Source organism: Balaenoptera ricei, chromosome 20, assembly GCF_028023285.1.
Source record: "Balaenoptera ricei isolate mBalRic1 chromosome 20, mBalRic1.hap2, whole genome shotgun sequence".
Classification (NCBI taxonomy): Eukaryota; Metazoa; Chordata; class Mammalia; order Artiodactyla; family Balaenopteridae; genus Balaenoptera; species Balaenoptera ricei.
In genome coordinates this window covers 6,630,411-6,647,671 of record NC_082658.1, presented here as the reverse complement: position 1 = coordinate 6,647,671, position 17,261 = coordinate 6,630,411, and the positions used below count along the sequence as shown (strand labels likewise).

The 17,261-nt window shown below is 54.6% G+C and overlaps 1 protein-coding gene across 1 annotated transcript in view; it reads right to left on the bottom strand.

Moving 5' to 3' along the window:
- Window positions 1-21: 21 nt before the first annotated feature.
- The window catches only part of DNAI2 (dynein axonemal intermediate chain 2), a 29,022-nt gene continuing 11,782 nt past the window's right edge, over window positions 22-17,261 (bottom strand). The window contains 13 exon segments of the mRNA XM_059908396.1: window positions 22-556; window positions 4,054-4,166; window positions 4,590-4,680; window positions 4,866-5,022; window positions 8,113-8,206; window positions 8,294-8,349; window positions 9,376-9,466; window positions 9,468-9,527; window positions 10,047-10,274; window positions 11,088-11,234; window positions 11,907-12,042; window positions 13,531-13,754; window positions 16,915-17,037. Coding sequence (XP_059764379.1) covers window positions 22-556; window positions 4,054-4,166; window positions 4,590-4,680; window positions 4,866-5,022; window positions 8,113-8,206; window positions 8,294-8,349; window positions 9,376-9,466; window positions 9,468-9,527; window positions 10,047-10,274; window positions 11,088-11,234; window positions 11,907-12,042; window positions 13,531-13,754; window positions 16,915-17,037 — 2,055 coding nt within the window.

Sequence of the window (17,261 nt, the reverse complement as noted above, 5' to 3'; positions counted from 1 at the left end):
GCTTGCGGCGGGTGGAAGGGCTCAGGCCGCGACAGCGGTCATGGCCGAGCCGCAGCCCCACCGCCGCCGGCTCCCTCGCAGCCTCGCCTGCGCCGCTGCTGCCTGACAACCCGAAACCAACGACGCGCCCGCGGCCGAAGGCGCTGACAGGGAGGCGGGGCCGGGGGAGGGCCCCGACGGCGCCTCCCGCCTCCCGCGCCCCCGCCCCTCCGCGCTGCTGCCGAGGGGTGGCCGCCTCCGCCGGGGAGGCGCCCTGGCCTGCTCCGCTTTCCCGGCGAGCGTCCGCCCGTGCGACCCTCCGGCCTTCGGCGCGGCCCTGCGTCCGTCCGTTTGGTAGCTCTCGGCGCCGCCTCCCCGCGCCCCGGGGCTCGCGGCCTGGGCTCCTCTTCCACGGCCCTCCAGGGGGCGCCCGTCCGGCCGCGTGGCTCGAGAGACAAGACACGCTGCCTCCCGCTCGGGCCGCGAGCATCCTCTGCCGGTCTGTCTGTCTGTCTGTCTGTCTGTCTGACTCAGCGTCTCCAGGGCGGCGGCTGGCAGCCTTGTGTTTCCATGGGCGCTGCGTGCATCGTGGCTGTGGGCTCGTGTCGCTGGCGTGGTGTCTCCACCGCGTGTCCAATGACAGAGCGGGCAAAGAGTTGGCCCTTTGCCCAGGCTGCCCACCCGCGTGTGCAGGGGAGCACCTATGTCACTTGGGTTGTGTCACAGAAGAGCCCGCCTCTCAATGTACCTCACTAGCAAACCAGACCTGATCCGTAAACCCAGAATCTAGGTCAAGATGGTTGGGTCTGTGTGCCTTCTGGCTCCCTGCCTGCTGTAACAGCCACGATACTGTTCAAGAAAGTATAGGTCAGACGCTGCAGTCTCCATTCTTGGTGAGAACGACAGCAATTACACACTCAGGAAGCACAGTGGAAAGATTCCTGGCCTCAGGGGCCCCAGGAAAACAGGATTCTGGTCCCAGCTCTGAATCCAACTTGTTGAATCACCTGGAGTCAGTGTTTTCTATACTCTCTGGGCCTTAGTTTCCTGGGTGATGGTGGAGCTCCACCTGCTTCTGATGGAAGAAGCCATCATCTTTCTTGTCTTCTCCTTCCCCCCACTGAAGCTGAGCCAGGCAGCCCCCCTGCAAAGACTGGGCAAGGGGAGTCCAGTGGGGTTCACTTCCCTTTTAAGGAGCTGGGTAAAGAAGAGCTGCTTATCCCCTGGGGCTGTCTCAGACGGCCTGGCACACATCCAGACATGATGCCAGCCTGTGTCCTGGGACTGGCTTCCCCAGCTGACCCCAAGGAGCTCGTGTCAGGTATAGTTATTAATAAACAGTGGCAGAAAGCTGCCGGCGGCTTTGGATTTGATAAATAGATAAACCCAGTAAAGCTCAGTGGAAACCAAACACTCCAGCATGGGGTCCCAAGGTTTTGTCCCGTCCTCTGGCCCAGGCTGCTCCCGGGGCTGCGCACGGAGGCTGGACAGTTTGCAAACGGGCGAGCTGCGTGGAGAAGCAGGTAAGTTTGAAGATGTGTCATTTGGATTGAAAACACCCTCCAAGGAATTCCCTGGAGGTCCAGTGGTTAGGACTCTGTGCTTTCAATGCCGAGGGCCTGGTTGGATCCCTGGTCGGGAACTAAAATCCCGCAAGCCTTGCGGTGAGGCAAAAAAAAAAAAAAAAAAGAAAGAAAATCCAAAATTTGTTAAGAAAGAAAGGAAGGAAGGAAGGAAAGAAAACACGCTCCAGCCTTGCATTTCAGACCCCCGAGTCTAATCCATTTGGCTCAGCACACGAGGCCTCTAATCAATTACACTATAGCTATCTTTCTCTCTCTTTTCTGTTCCTCCTCATGCATAAATTCTACTCAGGATGGCCCATGGTGGTAAAAATAAGAGGAGCTTCTAAGCAGGTGGTCCCAGCCCATATTACTTAGATTCTGACTTATCATAAAGTCATCTCTATCCTCAAACGTCCCCCACTTGACTCCCGTGTTTCTGTCAATGACACCCCCGTCCTTAGAGCCCCACACCTCTAAGTCGTCTTTGACTTCCCCTCTCCTCTCATCTCTATGTTCAGTCCTGGCGGTTCTACTTCTGCAAGTGTGTCTCCTCTTCGATGTCTCCTGGCCATCCCCCCCCCTCCCCTCCCCGCCCTGGCCCGGCCCGGGCTCCAGCTTTTACCTCTTCTTACCTGGGCAACATCATGGCCCCTTGTGCCCCCTGCCTGCGGTCTCCTCCACTTCTGAAAGCTGCAGCTCTGACCTGGAAGTAGAAGCCGGTACCCCGCTCACCACAACCTCCTTTTCAGCCCCCTGCCCAGCCTCACCGCCCACCCACGCCCCCGCCAACCCGCACACTGGTCTGCATCCACCCGTCCTGACTCCTTGTTTGCTCTCAAACACATGCTGGTGCTGGGTCCTACCTTGCTCATGCTGGTCTCCCTGCCTGCTACGCCCTTTCCAACTTCTGTTGAATTTGTTGGTCCTCCATATTAGACCCCTCCCCTCCTTCTCCACAAATCTCCTTTTTATGCCCTCAAAGAGCCATCAAAGTAGGCTCCATCAGGGCAGGGGCCCGGGCACTTGGGGAGCGTGTAGTACCTACCCTCCTCTGCATCCCCACTGCCACTGCCCGCAGGCTGGGACCTCGGAGTGTCCCATCTGGGTGGCCGCAGCAACCTGCCTGCTCTACCTCCAGCTTTGCTCTCTTCCCACCCACTCCCACCATCATTGTTCTAAGAGACAGATCAGTGTCATCACCTCACTTGAGATCCTGCCATGGCTCCCTATTGCCTTGCATACGGACTCGGCCCCTTAGCCTGGAGTCCTGGCCTTGCCCGCTTCATCTTTGGCCCGTCCCCTCCTCCTGCCCCTGCTCTGGCCATGCTCAACCACGGAAAGTATCCTGGATGTGCCACGCTCTTCAATCACTCCTGGGCTTTGTTCCTGCCTTTCTGTCCTGGTTGTCCATCTTCCATTTATTTTTCTGGCTAACTCCGCCTTCAAAACTCATCTCACATGGCCCCTCCCCCTTTTCTGGCTTTTCTGAGCTCATTGAGATCTTCAGTCATTCACCTGAAGTTTCCAGTGGGCAAAAGCTCCCTTACCTAATAAAAGGCCATCGCTGCCCTCCTGAGTGTTGATGTTGTCAATGACTATTATTTGCATGGAGCAACGGTATTTTCTTTCTTTCTTTCTTTTTTCTTCTTTTGGCTTGCAGATCTTAGTTCCCCGACCGGGGATCAAACCCGTGCCCTTGGCAGTGAAAGAGCCGAGTCCTAACCACTGGGCCGCCAGGGAATTCGCACAACGGTATTTTCAATCAGAGGTATGTGACGTTCTCCGCTGTCCTCCAAACCCACCCCCGTTGGAACCCACTGGTTTCAATGAGCCCTGAGCACTTTCTAAAGCCCTGTCACCCTCGAGGGCCCAAGGGATCAAAGTCCCCCCTACCTGTGAGCTGGACAAGGGTACTTATAGCTTGGGAGGGGACATGAAGGAGAGTCATTGGGAAACAGAGCACCCATTGAGGATTTGTCTCTTAGGAAGAAGCCCCAGCATCCCCTTCCAGGTTTGGGGTTCAGCTGCTGAAGGGATCCCGAGAAACCATTTCACACATCATCCTAGTAGGTTCTCTTATTAACCTAGAACCTGTTGCCCATGGTGAAGGCTGCCACCAGAGTCTCCTAAATGAGAGAGGTAATAGACACTAATCGAGCATTCACGTTGAACCCAACTGTGGTGTTATGTTGACGTGTTATTTCATTGACTCCCCCAAATAATCAGGTAGGTAACAGAGATACAGAGAGGTAAGTAAGTCTATAGCCATCGCCTCGCTCCAAGCTGCCATCTTCTCTCACCCGACACCTTGATATCCTCCAACCAGGGTCCAGGCCACCTCCCTCCCGGCATCAGCCGTGAGCAGCCCAGTGATTTTGTAAAAATACAAATCTGATCACACCACTCCCCCGCTTCTCAGTGATACTAGGAGAAAGGTCAAAATCCTTCCCGGGACCGTCAAGGTCCTGGCCGCCCAGGCTCTCTCCCCGTCTCTCCAGCCCTTGCTCACCGCACTTCCCCAACAGCGACTTCTGCCTGCTGGCCAGACAGCAGCTCCAGCATCTTCTCTCCTCTGCCCGACTGCCCCCTCCATTGTACACCTCCACAATCACGCGTGTGCGTCTACGGGCACACGGACGCACCCGCACCTGCGCACACACCGCCTGGCTGCCTCACGCTCGTCCTGGGTCTCGGCTTCACTGTCACTTTCTCACGGAGGCCTTGCTGACAGTCCCATTTCCCCCCCCCCCCCCCCCCCCGCTCCCAGAGTCTAGGTTAGTTCCTCCTATTATCCCGCTCATAGGGCCCTGTCACTTTGCACAACTGTCATTCTACATTTATCTGTGTATTTGTCAGGGCTCCATTTCTCCCACTGGTGTACCAGCTCCGGGAGAGCAGGGCCTGCATCTGGCTTATTTGCTTGCTGCTCCGTGGCCGGGGCCTGGCACGATGCGGAGCAAAGTCGGCGTTACCCAGACAGCAAGCGCCTGAGCTGGAGGCAGACTCCAAAGCCCAGACCCTTTCGCCTGCCTCTGAGCCCCGTACAGCGCTGCTGCTGTCTGCCATTCTCATGCCTGTCCTGAGGGTAACCATCAGGCCCTTAGCACCCCGGTGCTGGGCCTCTGGGCCTCTGGTTCTGGGAGACAGAGAAGAGCCGAAAGTGGGTGCTGATCTGGCCCTGGTGGGTTACCAGCTGCCACCTTTGCCTCCCCCGGGGGGCAGTGCCATCCCAGGGGCCTCTGGACCCCAGGGAGCACTTTATTTTGTTTCTAGTGAAGGGCAAAGGGGGTTCCTTCTTCAGAGTCCTGCCCTGGGGCCCACGGTATCTGGTTGCCACACAGAAGGGAACGCGGGACGGTGATTCCCCTGCAGCGCACGGGGCTGTCGCAGCTGCAACTGAAGCGGCATCGGTAAGCGGCATCGTAGCCAGTCACGGCAGCCGAGTGGAACAGGTCCCAGAGGAGGGGCACACTCTCCCCTGGGTGTGCATGGACCGGTGGCGGGGGGGCCTTAACTGTGCTGTGGAGGCTTGGGTCCGGCCACCGCTTCAGCCGCTTTCCGACCCTGCTTGGATGTGTCCCCGCACCCAGGCCCTGTCCTCCACGTTCCACATTCCACGCCCACGGGCTGGGTCTTTCCAGCAGCGCCTGCGTCTCCAGCGATGCATCGTGGTTTTGTTTTGCTCCTTGCTGGGAAAGACGAGGCAACAGGCTCCAGGGAGGCTGGTGACCGAGGAGGGGACGGTGGTCGGTGAGGATGGGCAGCGATGGGTATCGCGTTCACAGGGCTCACGCCACCCTTTGCCCCGCGATGTCCGAGGGGACCTCCTCGCCTCTCCCACGCCCATTCCTCAAATGCCGTCCGGCACAGTGGCACCCTCTGTACTGCAGCGAAGGGTTTGAGGCCCCAGAGGTGGCCCACCACTGCCAGCAGAAGCCAAAGGCCCAAATTCTAGTAAAGCAAAAGAATGTTTTCCCTTGGGGCTCATCAGCCCGGCATCTCACCCAGGGGTCCATCGGTGTTCCCGGGGCTAACGCAGGGAGCTCTGACTTTCTCCAGGACGTTTCATTTGGATAGACTTTTTTTCTCTAAGTCAGGGTTTCTTTTTTTTTTTTTTTTTTTTTTAATAAATTTATTTATTTATTTATATTTTTGGCTGCGTTGGGTCTTCGGTGCTGTGCACGGGCTTTCTCTAGTTGCGGCGAGCGGGGGCTACTCTTTGTTGTGGTGCACGGGCTTCTCATTGCGGTGGTTTCTCTTGTTGAGGTGCACGGGCTCTAGGTGCACGGGCTTCAGTAGTTGTGGCTCGCGGGCTCTAGAGCGCAGGCTCAGTAGTTGTGGCGCACGGGCTTAGTTGCTCCGTGGTATGTGGGATCTTCCTGGACCAGGGCTCGAACCCATGTGCCCTGCGTTGGCAGGCGGATTCTTAACCACTGCGCCACCAGGGAAGTCCTAAGTCAGGGTTCCTTGACCTCTGCACTGCTGACCTCTTGTGGTGGGGACTGTCTTGTGCACCGTAGGATGTTTAGCAGCACCCTTGGCTTCTACCCACGGGACGCCAGTAGCACCCTCCAACCAGTTTCGTCAATCCAGAATGTCCCCAGACGTTGCCAAGTGTCCCACTGGAGACAAAAACCCACCCCCAGTTGAAACCCCTGTTCGTCAGGCAGGACTGGGGCTCCCTGTGTCCTCCCACAGTGAGGGGCCTTATCACAGGAGATCCTACAAAGCAGGGTGCGGGGTGTGCCCGCACCCTCTGCCTGGATGCCACCCTGGGCGGGGAGCGGAGCCGGGCCGGCCCACTGCCCTTCCTGGGGGACCTGAGGGTGGGGTGCAGATGGGCGTGAACTCCGAGGCCAGACGGTGGGCTGAAGTCCCAGCTGTGCCACTTGCCCCCAGGAGACTTGGCCAATTCCCTCCCTCTCTCTGTGCCTTTGCTTGGCACATCGTGACTCAGGGATTGTAGGTGGTGATATCACTCCCTCTGGGGTTAACGCAGAGATCAAGTGCTCAGTCAGTGTGCCCTGCGATGATTGTTTTATCAAGGTCTAGCCACAGTGGCAACTGGATTTTTTTTTTTCCTTTGGGAACAAGGGGTAGCTGACCCTGTGTCCTTCCCCAGTAAGATTCTTAACACAGTCATTTTTTATTTTTTAAAGAGCGCTTTCAGGACTTCCCTGGTGGTCCAGTGGGTAAGACTCCGCACTCCCAATGCAGGGGGCCCGGGTTCGATCCCTGGTCAGGGGACTAGATCCTGCATGTGTGCCGCAACTGAGAGTCCACATGCCGCAGCTGGGAAGTCTGCAAGCCGCAACTAAGACCCTGAGCAGCCTCAATAAATACGTAAATAAATAAATATTTAAAAATAAAGAGCACTTTCAGTCACCATCGGGATGACCTGACACCCACAGAGTGAACGGTGGTCCGGGATTTCTCCTGGTGCAAAGCTGCCTCTTAGGGAGGGAGACGCAAGAGGGAAGAGATATGGGAACATATGTATATGTATAACTGATTCACTTTGTTATACAGCAGAAACTAACACACCATTGTAAAGCAATTATACTCCAATAAAGATGTTAAAAAAAAAAAAAAAAAAGCTGCCTCTGAATTGCCCTCTTGCCCTACCGATGTTTCTGGTCACCAAACGCTCTGCTTTGCTGTGGCATCCCACTGCCCATGCTGGAGCCCCCTCGGGCCCTGCGCAGGGTCGGGAGTGAGCTGCCTGGGCTCCCGTCCCCGTGTTGCCCCTCATGAGCCCGGTGACCCCGGCAGGTCCCCACATGTCTCCCAGAACCTGTTTCTTCCTCTACCGAGGAAGGATAATCAGAGCAGAAACCTTCCAGGGACTTTATCAAAAGAGTGACACGAGATAACATGAAAAGCTCTTAGTGCGGGAGGCATAATAAGCACTAACCATTAGCACTATTATTATTAATTTAATTTTACAAGAAAGAAGACAGCAGAAAGCTCGCCGTGTGCAAGAGACACCCAGCTCATTTCATCCACTGACTCTCACCCTCTTGGAGGTCAACATTCCCCAGAGGAGCTGCTTGGAAAGACGTCTTAGAAGTGGACAGACTTTCTGTTCCCCAGTCATATATGGGTGTGGAGCGTGAGCAAGAGAGAAGGAGAGACCGCTTCCCGCACCCACAGGCCTTCCCGAGGCCCGGCCATGGCCGTGGCCAGCCCAGCGGAAGCTTTGCAAGCTTGTGAAGGAACATGCTTGTCGGGAAAGCCCTTGCAAAGCTCAATCCAAGGGAACAGGGAGGGCCAGGGGACCTGGGTGAGGTTGGCTGGGGTGTGGCTGAGACCAGGGGACCAGCCCAGGGATGAACCCTGCCCCTTCCCTCCCCCCGAGGCGTCTCTTGGGACTGGGTTCAGGGAGTCACCGGGGACCGGGGATCTGTGGGGCATGGGGGCTGGGTTGGGGCCCCTTTGCTCCTCCAGCCCTCCCTTACCCCGGAGACTCTTTAAGGGAGGGGGTCAGCACCCCGACTTGTAAAACCAGGGCAGTGCCGAGAGGTGGGAAGCAAGCACGTGTGTGAGCGGGGCTCCAGTCAAGGCTGACCTTCCAAGGTTGGACTCTCTTCACCGTCTCTTTCTTCCGCCCCTTCTTCCTCTCCCTCCACCTCCTCTTCTGTCTCCAGACTTGGTTGTTTCAGCTACGGAAAGACAGCATAGACTTGTTGGTGGGGGGCAGGGCTCCCTGCACCCGGGAGGTTAACCCCTGAGCCTAGCTTGCTGGGCACCCAGGAGGCCACGCTGCCAGCACCACGGCCGTGAGGGCCTAGCGGGCGCTCGACACCTGCGGGTATGGACGGTGGGAACGGCCTCGGGCACCTGCCGCTTGCTGCCTGGGCCACCTCGAGCTAGTTCCTCCTGAGTTTCCTTGGTCCCCTCCCCTGTAAAGGGGACATGATTCCCTGCAGGGCTGTGGCTGGGATTAGAGATAATGCATGTGAGGATCCAGCAGTGCTTTCTCAGCTCTGACCCCAGAAGGTCTGGCCAACTGCAGAGACGCAGAGATGGGCAGGAAGCGTGTGGTGGGCAGAAGAAGGAGGGGGCCAGGTTCTGTGTAGCTTAACCCCTTCTGAGAATCAGCTTCTCCATCCAGAGTGTTCACGCTGTTGTGGGGAGCACATCTGGGGATGTCCAGCACCAGCCACGGAGTCAGTGGCCGCATTGCACGGTGTCAGCATCACCTGCTGGAGGGCTGGAGGGCCCCGGGGGGATGGGTGGGAGGAGCCCGGGCTGTGGGTCAGAAAGGCAGGACTCCAGCCTCGCCTCAGCCCCACCGGTACCACCAGATGGTGTGAGAATAAAGCCGCTCAGATCCGAGTACTTCCAAATGCAAAATGCGCCCACAGCAATCACAGCCTGTCTCTGGACCCAGTGGGAGAGAGGCAGAAATGGTGAGTAGTCACGGGATGGAACCGGTGAGCTCCTCCGTGTGCTTACCCACCTTCCGTCCCCCTGTCACTCCATCAGTGCCCGAGAACTGGACACACAGCCCCTCTTGCTGCCAGGGCCGGCTTCATGGGCCGGCGCCCTGTGCGGTCACGCGGCCTGTGCTGACCAGGGCTCCACGCTTGCTTTAGCGTCTGCTGCCACTGTCTTGAACTTCTCAACCCTTTTTTTTTTTTTTTTTTTGGCTGCGAGGCATGAGGAATCTTAGTTCCGTGACCAGGGATCGAACCCGCACCCCCTGCAGTGGAAGCGCGGAGTCTTAACCGCTGGACCGCCAGGGAAGCCCCTTGAACTTCTCAATACTTTTGAACTAGGGGCCCCATGTTTTCCTTCCTTCCCTAACTAGGTAGCCGATCTTGCTTACAAGGGCAGACGCTGGCCCACACTCGTTTGTTCTTTTCCCTTCCCTGTTGTGCTTTCACTCTTTCACATCTTAGCGTCTTATCGGTGGGCCCCTAAAGGCAATGGCCCAGACAGACCATGTTTTTTTCTTCGTCCCCTGGTACCGAAGAGGGCCTGGAAGGTGACACTACCTTTATCACTCCATCTCCTCAGTTTCCAGGTGAAAATTAAGGAACCAAGAAGTGAAGTGACCGGCCCAGGTGATGCAGCTAGAAGGTGCTTTGGAGCCGGGGCCATGGATGGCTGAGCTCAGGACAAATTTCACCCCCTGTTGCCAGGAGGGGTCATCACGGATCTCACAGCCCCCTCCTCCCGGGGCCTCCAGGCTCCCTCTTCTCTGGTGGCTCATGTAGCGCGGGTCACATGCATGTTCAAGGTCCCCATCGCGGTGGGGAGAGGAGGATTTCAAGAAGCACAGGGTACGGCTCCTGCGCTCAGGGAGCCTGAAGTCTGTTTGGAGACTTAGGATTCCTCCGGAGGAAGGGAGTAATTCCTCCCACTTGCCAGATGGACAAATGAAGGTCCGCCTGGCGAGGCCACTTGCTCGCGGTCGCCCGAGGTCAGCAAGCAGGCGGCCCGGGCGCCGTGCCTCCCTCCCGGCCACCCCACCCCGAGCCCGCTCGAGGCCCCTACAGGCTTGGGCTTCTGCTTCATGGCTTCCGCCTCCCTCTTCTTCAGCTCCGTGAAGATAACATCAAAGAACTCCTCCTCGGCCTTGGTGACCAGCTCCTCCAGGTTCAAGGCGGGCTCTCCCTCCCTCAGGTCGTCATCCTTGCCCTCCGCCTTGCCCTTCTCCTTCAGCCGCATCTCGCGGTGCCTGGCCTCCAGGATCTTCTCCCGCCGGGTCTCACGCTCAAACATCTGTGCACAGGGACAAAGAGGCCGTGGGAGAGGCGGGCAGGCAGCGCCGGCTCCCAGCACAGGGGCCGGGCGGGCTCTCCTTGCTCGACTCCAAGCAGCCCACCCAGAGGCCTGTACTCCGGGCTAACGGCAAGAAAGGGGGGCTAAATATTGGGGTTGGGAGGCGGGAACAGGGGTGCCAAGTTACTCAGTTCCAAGGAATTCCAAGAACACGGAAGCAGGCGTGAAGGACACCCTCTGGGGCTGCGCAACATGACGGCCTGGGCCTACAGAGGACGAGTTCATTGGTGGGACCACAATCTCAGGCAGAGCCGGGAGGGTCTCCCAGGGTCTCGGCACCAGGGGTTTTCAATTTCTCTGCGTGCCCCACGGTTCTGGGGAGGCGCCTCCGGGGTGATGGATCTCAGCCCCCAGGGCCCCTTCCCCAGGACGGTCCCCTTCCAGCTGTCTTCTCTACAGGCATTCTGCTAAGACTTCCTTGGACAGGTTCTGCTGCCCCAAAAGTATGTTGTTTGAAACTAGACAAACTGACCGAGTCAAACCACTTGGATTTGCAGCTGAAAAATACTGAAGCTTGGAGAGGTAAAGTGACTTGCCCAGGGCCACTTGGCTACTGAGTGGTGAAGCCAGGGTGGGTTCAGATATTCCCAACACCCATTTCTCGGGCTCATTTCCTGATCTACCCCCAAATATCCATCCATTTCCCAGGAGGTGACAGAAAAGGGCATCTGTCCTTCCCTGACTGGCCCGCTCGGCCTGGGGACCAGGTCAGTTCAGGAGCTGGTGAGCACCTCGCCCGGGGCCCGCACCTACCGAGGAAACCGTGTTCTTCTCATTCCTCTGGAGGGTGCACAGCCCACTCGAGACCTCCAGCAGCGTGGTTGTCCCCAGCTGGGAGCCACAGGCAATGAAACATCCATTGTCCTGTAGCCGGAGGCAGAAGAGGGCCTCGTCACACACCTGCTGGAGGGTCAGGCAGACCCGGGTGAGGGAGGAGAGAGGAGCAATGTCACCCTTTGTTGGTCTGATTATCTGGCTCTTGGAGAGACTTAGCCAAGCAGCCCCATTCAAACACCCTTGGTGACTCCCCCGATTGAGGGGGACCCCAGCCTCAACCCACAGGATGAAGTTCACACTCTATGACTGGCTGTAAAGCCCTTCACCCCCAGCCGCATCTTCCGCCTCAGCCGGCCCCCCACACCCACCCCTTCAGTCCAGCCCCATTTTCTTTCTTTTTTCTTTTTTTTTTTGTTGCACTGTTGGCATGTGGGATCTAGCTCCCCGACCAGGGATCGAACCCGCGCCCCCTGCATTGGGAGCGTGGAGTCCTAACCACTGGACCGCCGGGGAAGTCCCTTCAGCCCCACTTTCATTCTGCAGTTTCCCCAACCCCGCGCTTTTCCTCGGCCCTAGCCTGCAGGTCTCTGCTCTGGCTTTGCTGATAGGATTACGTTAGCTCAGGCTGGAAGGGGTCAGCTGCCAGGAGCCTGCGCCCGGGCTTCTGAAGGAACAGGCCTGGCGGGAGGAAAGGCCGGGCATCTGCCTTTTTCCTTTTTTAATTCCCCTCAGGTGATTCTGCTGTGCCACCAGAGTCTGAGGGCCTGGGTGCATGGGGAGGCAGGTGCACGTGACCTTCAGGCTGAGGGCGGGGTCACATTGCTTGAACACAAAGTCCCAGATGTCCAAGGTCCCGTCCATCTTGGTGGTGAAGAAAACCGCTGGCCTCACCGGGCTCCAGGCACCATCAGTGAGATAAGCCATGTGGTACCTGTTGGGAGCCAGGTGTCACACCGGTCAGGGACCCCTGTGGGTGGGAGGGATGGAGAGCCTGCGGGGCCGCAGCCCTACTCCTCCAGCCCCGCCCCGGCTCCAGGGTTTCATTGCTGGGCAGGAAGTTCTTTCTTGTGTCTGACTTCTAGCCGCACCAGCCTCGCCACCCACAGCTCACAGTTTGCACTATAAAGGGTTTGGGGTGGGGTCCTTCCCAGGCGCTGGTCACTGGCGTTTTCCACAGCCAACTCCAGGGCACAGGCTTGGGTCCAGTCCCCCAGCCGTGAGACTCACTTGAAAGGAGTCGGAGGAAGGAAAAGTTGCCCAGAAAAGTTCATGCTACTGAGATGAAGAGAGTGTTATACTTCCTACTTGGTTTAACCTAGATTTTCAACGATTTCTGCAGTGAAGAATGAAATTGGACCCTTATCTTATACTGTATACAAAAATCAACTCGAAATGAATTAAAGGCTAAAACGTATGGCCGGAAACCATAAAACTTCTAGAAGAAAATGCAGTGGAAAAGTTCCTTGACATTGGCCTTGGCAATGACCTTTTGGATATGGCACCAAAAACACAAGCAACAAAAGCAAAAATAAACGCGTGGGATTACATCAATCTAAAAAGCTTCTGCACAGCAAAGGAAACAGTCAACGAAATGAAAAGGCAACTAACACAACATTGTAAATCAACTATACGCCATTAAAATTTTTAAATAAATAAATAAATAAATAAATAAATAAATAAATTTTTAAAATGCACAGGCAACCTAAGGAAAATATTTTCAAGCCATATATCCGATAAGGGGTTAATAGCCCAAATATATAAGGAACTCATACAACTCAATAGCAAAAAACCAAATAACCCGATTAAAAAAATGGGCAAAGGACCCAGACAGACATTTCTTCAAAGAAGACATACAGATGGCCAACAGGCCACTTGTGAAAAGGTGCTCAACATCACTAATCATCAGAGGAATGCAATCAAAACCACAGTGAGATATCACCTCACAACTGTGAGGATGGCTAAATTATTAGAAAAACAAAAGATGAGTGCTGGAGAGGGTGTGGAGAAAAGGGAACCCTTGTGCACTGTTAGTGGGAATGTAAATTGGTGCAGCCGCTGTGGAGAACAGTGTGGAGGGTCCTCGATCCCATTTCTGGGTCTTTATCCGAAGGAATTGAAATCAGGATCTTGAAGAGATACCTGCCCTCCCATGTCCACTGCGGCACTATTCACAATAGCCAAACGTGGAAACAACCTAAATGTCCATCGACAGATGAATGTGCGGTTTGAAGCATCTTCCTTTGTGAAGTGGCCGAATCAAGCCACTTCCCAGCGTAAGCTTGGCTGTTTGTGGAGAAGTGTTTTCTCCATTTTATGGGTGGACACAGAAAGGCTCAGAGCACTCCTGGGTTGGGCTGGGCCCCCTCGGTCCCCTCCACCCCCGGAACCCCTCTCCCACCCCCCCAACTTCCCCCCTTACTTGGTCCACATGATGGACGACTCCCGGCTGTCTTCTGACCAGATGCGGGCGGTCCAGTCGCCGACGGTCAGAAAGTTCTTCGGGTAAAACGGGTTTCGCTGCAGGGCATAGATGGGGCCGTGGTGGCCTGAGAAGGTGCACACGATCTTCTCGGCCGATGTCTTGGCCTTGCGGTTGCAGGAGATGACGATGCCTTGCTCCGTGCCCACCATGAACTTGGTCGGCTGTGGAGGGGGTGACACGTGAGCGAAAGGCTCCATGGAACATCAGCTCAGGGTTTAGCTGGCAAGGCGAGCGGTTTTCCGGAGTCAGGGCGGCGGAGCGGCAGGGCGGCTGCGGGTCGAAAGGTACTGAAAGTGCCTTCGGTTTAAGCCTCTGCTCGCGCTGTGCCCCGCCCCCTTCTAGGTAGCTGCGCCCACTCTTGCGCTTGATCAGGTCCCACACTTCTTTAAACCTGCCCAAGGGCCCCACAAATAATGAAGCCCCCCCTGACTCTTCTGGTCCCTGGAGAATCTCATCGCCAGCCCTCTTCATGTAGCCTCACTGTGTCCACTAAGCATTTTGCCATAAAGATCCTGAATGTTTACACATAAAGTAAATGATTGAATCAATAATGTAAAACATGGATCTAGAAGAGCTCCCTCCAGCCTCCAACTACTACTCCCGGCAAAACTGGTCTACATTGTACACCCGTGCCCATAGCATCTTTATTCACAACACCCAAGTGTCATCGACATGTGAACGACATGTGCTCTGCCCATACAATGCAATATTATTTGGCCTCAGAAAGGAAGGAAATTCTGCCACGTGCTACGATGTTGATAAACCTTGAGGACATTGTACTAAGTGAAAAAAGCTCATCACAAAAAGACAAATGCAGGAAGTGTTCACTAAAATGAGGTACCCGGAGGAGGTAAATTCATAGACACAGAAAGTTGAAGGGGCTGAAGGGAGGGGAAAATGGGGAGTTTGTTGATTAAAAGGTACAGAGTGTCAGTTTTGTAAGACGAAAAAGTTCCGGAGAGCCCACAATGTAAATATATTTAACAATGGTTAAGATGGTACATTTTACATTATGTGTGTTTTTTTGTTTTTGTTTTTGTTTTTACTACAATTAAAAAGAACAACTGGGCTACAAATTGGAAGGTCAAAGGAAAGTGAAGATCCTTCTACACTGTTGGTGGGAATGTAAATTGGTGCAATCATTGTGGAGAACAGTATGGAGGTTCCTTAAAAAACTAAATATAGAACTACCACATGATCCAGCAATCCCACTTCTGGGCATATATTCGAAAAGAATCATGCACCCCAATGTTTACTACAGCACTATTTACAATAGCCAAGACATGGAAGCAACCTAAATGCCCATCAACAGAGGAATGGATAAAGAAGATGTGATACATATATACGATGGAATATTACTCAGCTGTTAAAAAGAATGTAATAATACCGTTTGCAGCAACATGGATGGACCCAGAGATGATCATACTAAGTGAAGTAAGTCAGACAAAGACAAATATTCTATGATATCACTTATATGTGGAATCTAATTTAAAAATGATACAAATGAACCTATTTAGGGAGATAGCACGCTCACAATGCAGGGGGCCCAGGTTCGATCCCTGGTCAGGAACTAGATCCCATGTGCATGCCGCAACTAAGAGTCCTCATGCCGCAACTAAGAAGCCCACATGCTGCAACTAAGAAGCTCGCATGCCGCAACTAAAGATCCCACCTGCCGCAACTAAGACCCAGTGTAGCCTAAATAAATAAATATGTAAAGAACAAAACAAAACAAAAAAACCCCAAATGAATCTATTTATAAACAGAAACAGACTCACAGATATCGAAATGAAACTTATGGTTACCAAGGAGGAAAGGTGTGGGGAAATGATAAATTAGGAGATTGGGATTAATGTATACACACTATTATATACAAAATAGATAACAAGAACCTACTGTGTAGCACAGGGAGCTCTACTCAATACTCTAATGACCTACATGGAAAAAGAATCTAAAAAAGAGTAGACATATGTATATGTATAACTGATTCACTTTGCTGTAGAGCAGAAACTAACACAACATTGCAAATCAACTATACTCCAATAAAAATTAAACCAAAAAAAAAAAAAAAAAAGGAAAGGGGAAAGGAAAGAAACACAGCTCGAGGGTCCCAGAAAAGTAAGGAATAAAGTCAACTCCAGGGCTTCTGCAAGCTAGTAAGGGAGATAAACTGCCCAGGTCCCGGTGGCCCATCATGCCTCAGACTCCTTGGTGGGGCATGGGGTGAAGAGCCTGGGCCTTGGGGTCAGAGCCCTGGGTTTGAGCCCCGGCATCCCCGTGTTCTAGAGCATGTGACTTACCTCCCTAAGATGAAGTTGTTTATCTGCAAAGTAGGGATAATCACATCACCTCACAAGACAGTCATGGGTGATCACACAACGTAAGGCAGTTACGAGGGTCCAGCACACAGTGTGGGAGAGATGAGGACTAGTGGCATTGAGGTCACTGCATCTAGCACTTGGCCTAGAAATCTCTGATTCGGGGACAGAATGTTTTTCTGAGTCCTCCCCACTGTGACTCCACGCCCAGGGCTGAGGGGGTCAGTAAAACTGTCTTCCACCTCATCCACCACATTGATCCCCCGCCTGGGGGGTGGTGGTGGGGGACTCCCAGGGCAGGGGTGAGGCCAGAGCACCTGCACCTCCTAAGGGCCTGGGAATGATGTCACACGGCCTGGAAGCAAACCAGTGACAATCCCAAGGGGGAGCCAGGCCAAGAGCCATCTGGAAAGGTCGTTTTCTTGCTTTGGAGGGAGTCTTCATTTGCAGCTTCTAGAAGCTTCCCTCCTCGGACACAACCACATTACCACTTTGATATTTCTTTACTTTTCCTTCTCATTTACTAAATGCCATCACAGGCCCGTGCTCTGGTTTGCCAAGGAGCCTCCTCTGATCTCATTTTCCTCTCCAACACCTCTTCTTTCCCCACGGAAGTGAAGCCACCGGCCCAGGGTCCCACGTGAGGCAGGGACAGAGCTGCAGCCTGGCCTCTGAACGCTGGTTGTGGACAGGGCTCTTCTCATAGAATGGGGCCTCTCTGGAATCCCGTCCTTTCAGAAAGCTTGCCTTCTAATCAGCCAGGACACTAGCCAAATGGCGACTCTTGAGTGAATTAGAATGGCCTCCTTCCTCTGCTCTGCTGCCCCCTGCTGGAAAGTGGTTGTAAAGACCACACAGGTCTCGGAGGACCACAGGAGGATGGTCCAGGGCACAAGGTGAGAAGCAGCCTCAGGGTCCATCTGACTCAGTAGCCACGGGTCTGCCCTTGGCTTTGGCTGCCCTGGCAATGGAAGTCAGGGAAGGGAGAGGAAGGGACACCCACCAGAGTAGACTCGAACTCCAGGGAGATGGCCCCCAAGGCATGCTCCAACCGTTCATTTCTGGTGATGTCCATGATGACGACCTCGGTGGGCTCGGTCATCTTCCGGACGTCCCACCACATGACCTGATGGGAGGAGGGGCCAACTCTGAGACCTGAGGTCCCGCAACTCTCCTGACTTTTTTGCCTTCTTTACCCCCTCCACCTTTTTGGGGCCAGTCCCTGGGGCCAAAGGGGTGTCTGACAGAGACTACCGGCAACCCGAGGGAACAGACATGCTTTGAGAATCACTCCTTTGGTCCACAGTCCCAAGCCTGGCTGACCATCAGAGTCATGAGCAAGCTTCCTAA